Below are 10,040 nucleotides of genomic sequence, written 5' to 3' on the forward strand. Positions count from 1 at the left end.
ATTGCTTTTCGGAGACCAATACAAACTTCAAGACATTTCGAGCTTGGCCAGTATACTTTAATCAAGTCAAAACAATGGGACAGTTAATGTGGACCAGAGTAGTATTTTGTTGATCGTGGATGGATGTTCGGCGCACTGTCCTGACTACATTGTTGAGGAAGCCAATCGTTTGGAGATTTTGCTCCTATTTTTGCCTGCCAACTCGACACACCTTTTTCAACCTTTGGACGCCAATGTGTTCGATCCTTCAATTGCGCATTCCGCGCCAAGTTACATGCAGACATGGGGGCTTCCTTACAGACCAATGTCACCAAGCAAAATGCGGTGTCAACTACTTGCGAAGTTTGGGCTGCTTCAACAAAGCCTGCAAACATCATCTCTGGCTTTGTGTCCACTGGACTATGCCCCCCAAGTTTGGAGGCCATGATGCACCGATTGCCACAGTTGAAACCCCAAGCTGAACGTTCAGAAGAAGGTGACTTGTCCTGGTTACGTCGTGAAGAAGCTGTCCGGAAGGTCGTCCTACTTTTACCTCCTTTGAAAAGAAAGCGTTCGAACAGAAAACAATTACGGAAGTGGCATGTATATTACAGCCAATTACCATTAGCAACTTCAAGAGCAAGCTGCTGCTGCAAATTTGAAGAAAACAAAACTGTTCCTGGGAATGACACCGAAAACGCAACAAATTCTTTACCAAAAGTCCTTGAAACTGCAGTTCTTTAGACAATCGAAAACACGCACATGAAATGTTTTATTCAAGAAATTCCATGAAATCTTAATTTTCGAAATTGCCGCCAAAAGACTTTCCATTTTAGCCAGGGGGTCCCATCCACGAATAATCTTGGATTTCCACAACTCGAGAACACCTCTGCCCCATCACCCCGGGTTATCTCCCCGAATGGTTCATCTAGACCAGAGGCCGCCCCGGTGGAAAGCCAGTACTTGGGATGGTGGAGTGTTTGGCTTGGGACTGCCCCCTCCTTTCGGAGAGTTTAAGGCGAACACTTGTCTAGTTGGTGGCAAAATCAAAAATGTGGTATAAATTTCATGAAAACTGGTGGCGCCATTAAAAGCCTTGTCCCATTGGCGCCTCGTCCCATGAACGTCTCGTCCCGTGTTTCTGGAATTTCCTCAACCACTATTCCCAAAATTCTTACCTCTTCACACTTCATAATTCTCTAATATTTGATAGATCTAATGATGGTGCCGATTCAAAATCACCAATTTTGGTATACAATATCCAAGTTAAACAGCGGCCGATCATTGATTCGCATTGTTTTTGTCATGAATTCAAAAATCCCCAACCACGTTGAACTGTCTAACCTGATTTATTTGCATATCACGTTCAGGACCTTGATCTGGCGGCCACGATGATGTGTATATCAGCTCCAACCGAGAATAATCCATGAAGTTATACAGCGTCAAAGTTCTTCACCAAAGTGACCGATGAATGGTTCGCTACGTTTCTCAAAAATTAACGGCAAGGGCACAACGACGAACTATTGGTTTCGAACTCTTGATGTATCCGTCATTTGCCCTAACAATATCCCGCCAGTAGCCGTCATAAAACCTCTCAATGCTTACTGTGGGCGAGTTCATGCGCCGATGACACAAGTACCTCGTCCTATCCGTCATTTGCCCTAACAACATCACGCCAGTAGCCGTCATACAACCTCTCAATCCTTACTGTGGGCGAGTTCACATGCCGATGACACAAGTACCTCTTCCGCCACCGCATGTGACTATTGCGCATCATGCTGTCCGCTGTTGAGCTACCGCTTGTCCCTGAGGGGCAGTTTAACTTGGCGAATCTCACAAACGTCGACTGTACGTTGAAGTTCCGCTTCGACGGTGATGGGATCATGGAGCTGTGTGCACTCTTTGGTGTTGCCAACGTCGAGCTGACCACAACAGGAGATCGTTGCCTTTGCATTGACGCTCTGTGTGTTTGCTCAATCGAATGTCATATCCTCGCCGCTATTGCGATATGATGGTGTCGTTAGGTCGCTCGCGTGAATCGATCTGTCAAATTTTGAATTGCATTGTGGACATGCTGTTCGAACAATGTCACGAGCACGTGTACAGTACATCAGGCGGTTCCGGAACTTGGAATGTTGGAAGCCAATGGTGGATTGAACTATTTTCCCTACCGGGAGGATGAGATTCGAACTCATGAGAAGTTCCGCTCTGAGGCGACACTCGACGTCGCCATGCTGAAAAGCTTTATGGCGAGTGTTGCGGCATATACGTAGAAAGATTTCTGGGGACGTTCTAAACAGGTCGTGGAACACTGCGCGGTCAGGCCGCGGACGCCGCCGGACAAAACGACTTATCGGTATTACGGGCATATTAAGGTTGTCAATAATATTATTTATTAATAGAACCTTATTAAAATCATTTCTGAGTCAGATGGAGGTGCGGTTTAAATGAAAAACCTTTCATAACTTAGGCGCAAAAACCTACTCGTGCCATCCCTGGCTTATACCCACTATATATCAGGCGCTGAAGGTCACCGCGGTCGCAGCACGATTGCGCTTTTGAGTTTTTACGACACGTTTCCAAATTTGTACCGTCAATAAAGCTAAAAATGTAGCTCATGATTGCACCTGATATAGCAACGGCGTTGCCATAGCCTTTGAGACTGCTAGCAACGATGTCGACATTGAACTCGAAGAACGCGACAAGCTGACATTTATCGAAAGCAACTTGCCAGCGTTCTACGACTACGCCCTGCACGATGAGGCCGAAGATGATCCGTCGGGCAGCGAAGAGCAGAGGAGTGGAGTGGAACAGTATGCAGAATACAACCTAAGGTTTATGGTCTCATTTTGAGGTTTTAATGTTTTTGACCTATAACCTTATTTCCTCTAAAAGTATTAGAGTTTTTTTCCATCCCTGATAAAAGCGTCATCAGTGTCCCAATTTCCAAGTCATCACAGCTCCCAACAGTCTGTGTATTCATTTTTGGGGCCCAATTGAGGGTTCACGGCATGACACACACCACTTTGCACATAGAATGTAAGGTAAAGAATTACATGGATATGCGTACGGAGACATTTGGGTCTCACCAAATTTAATGTGACCTGGTGTATGCAGTACTGCCATCGGTTTGCAGCGGATATAAAGATCAATTGAACGATCCCCGGATGCACGATTTCAACGCATCATGAGTCGCGTCCTCCAAGCAGTGGAGTGGAGCTTCTGTCAAATTAAATCTCATTTGGCAATTGTGACGTACAAGATGCAGCAAAATATTGCTGCAAGGCGTTGGAAAAACGATTTGCCTGGCAATGCTATTTACATATTGTCAAACACGTCATTTCGGCAAAAACCAAACTAGCTCGTACTTCAACTTAACAACTCTGAAAGAGTATTTAACACGATGGTAGCATAAAATTTTACATTTTATGCCTTAATAATAAAGTGTATAATGTATCTGTTGGCACACCTGTCACTCCAACTTCCGTTCGGCCTGATCTCCCGCGCTCCTCGACTTCGCGCTCGAACTTGACCCCTTTTAAACGCAAGCTATTCTTTCTCCAGCTCATCTTCCTTCTCTTGTGCTTCAAAAACCAACGTCTTGCTGAGGTCGCCGTTGTCCGATCCAACGCTCGATTCCACGGATTTGCGCTTTTCACGAAGCATGTAATTCTTTTTTAATATAATATGTATTTATTTCTTGCTCTCGTATGAACTTGACATTGACAATCTTTTCCTCACTTCCCATTAACGGCACGTGTGCCTTCTACGTCGTCGCAGCATCGTTGTGTAGTGAAACCAGATCATCGAGGAGGCGGATCTTCGGCGTCTCTTCCTCGCTGGCCCCAGAACGTCGTCCCGACTCGTTGTTGTTGAATGTAGTGGCGAACAAGGAACATGAGCGCTTTCTTGGCGTCGATGTCTGGACACGTGTAACCGTCCGCCTCTTTCAACGATGCAGCCATGGTGTCTCATGCCTTGCGAGTGTCCTTTCTTTGCAGAAAGGACTCATGCTATTGATTTGGGTCAAGAGTTTTGTGTCTTCCTCCTCCGTCCACCATTTCTTCTCGTTTACCTCTACTTCCACACTTGTTTTGTCGGACAGAGGGTGGCCGTTGGTTTTACAGACAGAGCTCAGGCTGCCGTGAATTTGATGAATTTCACGTTTTGTCACATGAGGTTTAACAGGTGCCATAGATTTTATATATGTCTGGAGTATTTTCTGCAAACCAACTCCGAAAAAGTGTCAAATTAACCATCAAGCTCTCATTTTTAAATTTCAGAAACGACTTGGCCATAATTGACTCCACGTTGGAGACATCGAGCTCGACGCGCGTATCTTCCGAACCAATGTGCACCTCTTCCTTGACACAACCTAGCGCGACTTCACTTCCGCACGTGACATTTCAGCTTAGATCACTGCAAGGTGGCTTGTCATCCTTGGGCAGCCACCACGACATCGTATCCCTCGTACATTATATGATTTGTATTAGTTGTGCATCTATTAATTTTTGCAGGATGCACGCAGAACTCTCTGATTGCACCCCATGAATGCACTCGCTTTTCCTCTTCAAGGGAGACAGACTAAACCACTGCCCGTTCAAAGTGGCCAAACCAGCAATTAATGTGGTTCTGAAGTTATTCGAACGTCGAAGTTCAGTACATCTGGAATCTGTTTCATTCAAAGTGATTTAATGTGCAATCATTGTGCCAACCTGTAATTCAAATTCGGTCAAAACATGTTGGCCAGGTAGGTTACTCTCCATTGTGCATGTTCTCCAGTCGACTAGCTTTGCGTGGACGGACACAAGACAATGCAACGACGTGAGGACATCTCTGGTGCAATCTTGGTCAGTGCGCGCGTGCATTGCACCCCGGCTGAGTCGACTGGCACGGTGCTGTGAATCACACGTCGAGCTGTCGTCAAACGAACGACTCCATTGTGAGAGGCCACTGCTTTCCCCTCTTTTGGTTAATGGAACACTGCCAAAACATGAGTTTTCTCTGTTTCTGTTGGCATCTTTTTATTGTGTATGAGTTTGGTTCGCATGACAGAATCAAACCTTTGTCAATACAGTTTTGATTGAATTCGAAATTACAGGTAGGCCACATTGATTTCAGATTAACCATTTTGAATAAAATCAATTAAGATGTACCTGGACTTTCAAAGAAATAATAACATCGGAGCCGCATTGATTGCTGGTTTGGCCACTTTGAACGGGCATGGTGTAGAACGTCCTGAAAGGAGATTGCATGTGGTGTACTTCCTCCATTCCGTAAAATTGGAAACATTGCTTTTGGTCATATTTTTCTTTGCTTTTGTATGCACAGTACGAAGGAAAACTGTACTTCATTCATAAACTTGACTTTACGACAAGTTTATGAATGAAGTACAGTTTGCACAATTGTCGAGTCCATGACGACATGAGTTGCAGCATATCATGTATTATCTTGTCGTAAAGTCAAGATAATAAAAATCTTGTCGTAAAGTCAAGATAATACATGATATGCTGCAACTCATGTCGTCATGGACTCGACAATTGTGCAAAGGTGGTCAATATTGGATGTATTGATCACCCCCACAATATCACAAGAGGATAACACACTAGAAAGATAACTATCGCAAAACACTTGGCAAATGAACTTGTGAACGACGCGGGCAGTGTCGATCAGCTGGTGGAGCCACAGTATGACGATTCATCTTGTCAAGGACGAGTTAGAAATACTTATAAGATCGTCAGTCCCATGTAGGATCTAAATTCTGTTGTTGGTTTATGGCTCCATAAAAGTACAGTGTTCTAATTTTGGTCCATTAACTGCTTTCATTTGAATTCATATTCAGAAGTAAAATATAAATATTCATATAAAACAAACATTAACAACTTCTAACATTCTTAACGTCATAATCAAAAGAAGGAACCTCACCGACGACAAGCTCCAGCCCATTCTTCGCGATGTCCAGCTTTACATCAAAGCCACGTGCATGACCAGGCTGACAAAGGGCCTAGACCAGACCTGGCGAACAAGTATAACTGCCATGATTCGACCCCCCTCCTGAATCGAATGGCAGTGTCAGAATTACCAAGAGCCCTCATTTGATTGGCCAAACGTATGGATACAACTGTATAAATCGATATTGACGTATTCAAAATTGAATGAGCTGTATTTTATTCGAGGATTGCATTCGAGGGGGCATACATCAAACTTCTGTTTCGCGCACTTATTTTGGAACAGAGGACGTATTGGCATACAGTGAGCGGCAGAAAATGTCCCCAGTGGTACAAGAGAAATATATTAAAATTTGTATAGGCAATTAGTTTACCCTGAACGAGAATTGACAGCATTCCTTTTTTAAGAATAGGTAAAACTATCAAGAGGATCGAACTCGCTTTTATTCAAGTTGTTGTCGAATTGAAGTTCCATATCCACGATGATTGGTAGAATAGAGTACACTTCAAATTCACTGTCAGCCAAGACCACGACGACCAGCAACAAATACTACAATATTTCTGAAAACTGCAAATATTTCGAAAATGTAGAATATTTTCAAGTGCCAAGCTACATCACAGGAGTCCGTGGCAACGCATTTTCAAGAGAGCGAGTGATGCTTTCACATGGTATGTCCTTCTATGCTTCAATGATGCACTTAATCATAGCTACGCGTTTCTCGGCTGCAGGCACTACCGGTTTTTCGTGAAGCCATTTGTAATGAATTTTGTCATCAATGGCCCCATGACACCAACATCCAAAAAGATTGGAGTGCACTTGTCGAATTCTTGGGCAATGGTCCAAAACGCTAAACAATTCAGACGACACCATATCTCGCGACGCCACAGACAAATGACAGTCAAGATTGTCAGCTAAAACCACAGAAGACCCATCAATTGTCAACGCGAAATGGTGAAATTTTTTTCTTTCAGGTAATTCTTGTGATGTATTTTATGTCAATTTTGGAAGACAGACAGGCCAAATTTGAGAAATGAAGAAACCCAATATTTTTTAAAATGTTGAGAAATGGCTGTTTTCTGATATTTTTTGTGGCATCCAGACCCGCCCTAATAATACTTTTTGAAGAAATATGTACATGGACATCATTTAATGAGCCCTGTATCACACGGGCTTCGAGCGGGAGCTCTATGGCGTGAGCTATACTTCTTATTGTTTGTGAAGTTGTTGCAGGATTGAATGTTCCAACGAAGGACGGTTTGGATGACATAATATGATTATTTATATTGTATGATTGCGACATATTGTTACAACGAGGATGAATTGAACAGGTAAATGCATTGATTTGATAGTATATCCAATATAAATCATGCATGATATAGTGTATAGGGTCGTAGAAGTGTTTGACATCCATTGGCTAAAAATGCTAAATTTTCTGCTTAAGCCTTGAGTGCTGCGACAATATTAAAATAACGAAATTATGGTGAAGTACCATTGGGGATAATTTCCCGTCGTTATCAGCATTCTAGCACACTGTCCGTATAGTACTGCAGACTTTGCTATTGGAGGTAAATACCCTTCATAGGAAGCAATCCCCGAAGTATTAGTGAATTCTTTTTCGCTGTCAGTACAGTAAGCGACGGAAAAGCGTCCCCAGTGGTGCTTCACCACATATTCGTCATATTAATATTGTCGAAGCATTCTATCTGCAAGAGAAAATTGTGGATTTTTGCCAATGGGTGACAAATGCTTATACGTGATATCTTGAATTGTGTATAGTTGGATGTACTATCATATCAATGTATTAAAATGCTGACTTCATCTTCATTGTAGAAAAAATTCGCTTTCATACAATATACCAGTAATAATGATATGAAATGTAAACCGTACTACGTTGGTGCAATTCAGCAAACAATAAGGTAATAAATACCTCACGCGGTAGAGCTCCTGCACGAAGCTCGAGTGGTACCACACAGGGTTCAATCCATGACGTCGACGCACGATATGTCATGTAGTTAGTGTGCGCTGAAACCTCATTACTAGTACGTCCGTTTTGGCATCCTAATGGGCTTTCCTAGAGAGAGGTCACAAAACACTCTTGTTCAACTACGTTCAATATATTTTGTCTTCGTCAAGTACTCATTTATGTTGAAAACGTATAAAAGGAAATATGGCAATAAAATATTCACATTCCGGGCAATAAAAACGAGATTGACTGGTTCCTCTAGCATCATTGGCTAGTTCGAAAGTCCCGCAAAACCGCGTCGTATAAATAAATGCCGAATCAAGCCTACTCAAGGGTCACAAAAAATCCGATTGTGGCTGCAGCCGAAAAGGCATGGCTATGGTTAAGCTCACTATTGAAGCCTGGGAGGACGTGCCATGTGAAATCATCACTCGCTCATTGAAATACGCTGCCACTAACTCCTGAATTGTAATCTTGCCACTTGAAAAATACTACACTTTCGAAATATTTGTAATTTTCGAACGTATTGTACTTCCTACGAACCACAATACATGTTAAAAAAATTCTGTCCAAAATCGTATGAGAATTTGAATTGGATTTGTACCCTAAAAGTACAATACATATTCGATAAGGTAACGCATCGAAATCCCGAACATTTTCTGCCAAAATTTGACCTCTGTTTTCTACTTCGTCTCCTGAATAAACTATGTTGTTGCAGAAAAACGAAAAGTACCCCACGAAAATATAATTCAACGTCGATTTTTGGTGTCACTTTGTGTAGCATTTGATGACTCAAATTATAAATCTCTCCAGTCAAGAGTACATGAAAACTTCAAAGTTTCACAAATCGCGGACACTTCGAAGTCTTGAGTTCAGTATGTGAACAAAATAATTTACAAAAAAGGAGATCAAAACATAATCACTGTATTTAAATTCAAGGTGTCGACAAAAATCATTTTATTACAGACAAATATGATGACAGGATTAAAAAAATATAGGATCACGTCTTTCGCTTTTCTGGCTGGACCGAGGAGGCATGCAGAGCGTCGCGGGTGTGCCAATTCTGTTCTGTCGACACCCTCTTGCGCCCAGCTCTTTTCGGTGGCAAGGTAAGAACGACTTTCCTTGAATACTCCACTGTCTTCAACCAAACTTCAGAACCCAGAGGCCCCTCCACACAATTGGTCTTTGCAGCGGCTAAGCGACGCAGCATGCACGGAAGCGACAAAGGCCAAATACCACAGGTACGGAAACCGTTCACCACTGCTTGGTTAGTTTTCTTCACATTATCAAGCTGAGGAAAAACAGCGTTGAAGGCGTTACCAGCAATTGCAATTGCCGTCTCTCGAGGTAACAATGTCGAGTTCATGGCCTGCAAACGTTCAGTAACCTCATAAGCAATTTTGCGCTTGAACGTTCGGAACAGGGCGACATCCAAAGATTGCAATAGGTGCGTGGCGTTCGGTGGGAGTCGCACCTAGCAGATCCCGTATGCCTCACAGATGGAGACGCTGTAGACCGAAAGGTGAGATGAGCAGTTGTCCAAGACAAGCACCGCTGGACGAGCGCCACGTTTGTGCAGCTTCCATTCACCAAAGTATTCTAACCAGCCGTCAAATAGGTCGGAGTTCATGAAAGCTTTAGGCGACGCAGAGATCATTGCGTTCGGTACAGGGCAATTGTCCAGGACACCAGTCTGACACGATGCTCCAGGGAGAATAAACGCAGGAGGCACTGGGGTCCCATCGGCAGCTACCGCAGCGACGATCGTTAAATGATAGGAGTTGTTGTGATCACTCTTCCAAACAGTCTTTGAGCCACGGATTGCAACGACGGTTTTGTTCTTTCCCTTTGTCTGAAAGCTGGTCTCATCAACGTTGTAGATGTCGTTGGCTGTACAAGTAAAACCGAGGTAAGCCTTCATGAGGTCAAAGAAGTATCTTCTGACACCCTCACGAGACACAGCGTTGTGTGGATTGGTTAACTTCTGGGCCACCCGAGCTGACAGATCAGCATGCCGTTTTTCGAATCGAGCGTACCAGCCACGTCCAACGGAGCGTGGAACGCCGAACAGGTGCGACAGTATTTGATTCGCCTTGATGATGATTTCATAGCGCTCAACAGGCCAGCCAGCGCGTTGCATTGCAGC

General features: G+C 43.4%; 1 protein-coding gene across 1 annotated transcript; it reads left to right on the top strand.

The window, feature by feature from the left end:
• Positions 1 to 1,754: 1,754 nt before the first annotated feature.
• Positions 1,755 to 2,832, top strand: H310_02992 (hypothetical protein; the record flags this gene model as incomplete). Its single annotated transcript, XM_008866712.1, has 3 exons — positions 1,755 to 1,827; positions 2,500 to 2,566; positions 2,616 to 2,832. 3 exons carry the CDS (start codon positions 1,755 to 1,757, stop codon positions 2,830 to 2,832), a joined length of 357 nt encoding a protein of 118 aa, XP_008864934.1.
• Positions 2,833 to 10,040: the final 7,208 nt, after the last annotated feature.

This window comes from Aphanomyces invadans, assembly GCF_000520115.1.
Source record: "Aphanomyces invadans strain NJM9701 unplaced genomic scaffold supercont1.4, whole genome shotgun sequence".
Taxonomy (NCBI): domain Eukaryota; phylum Oomycota; class Saprolegniomycetes; order Saprolegniales; family Verrucalvaceae; genus Aphanomyces; species Aphanomyces invadans.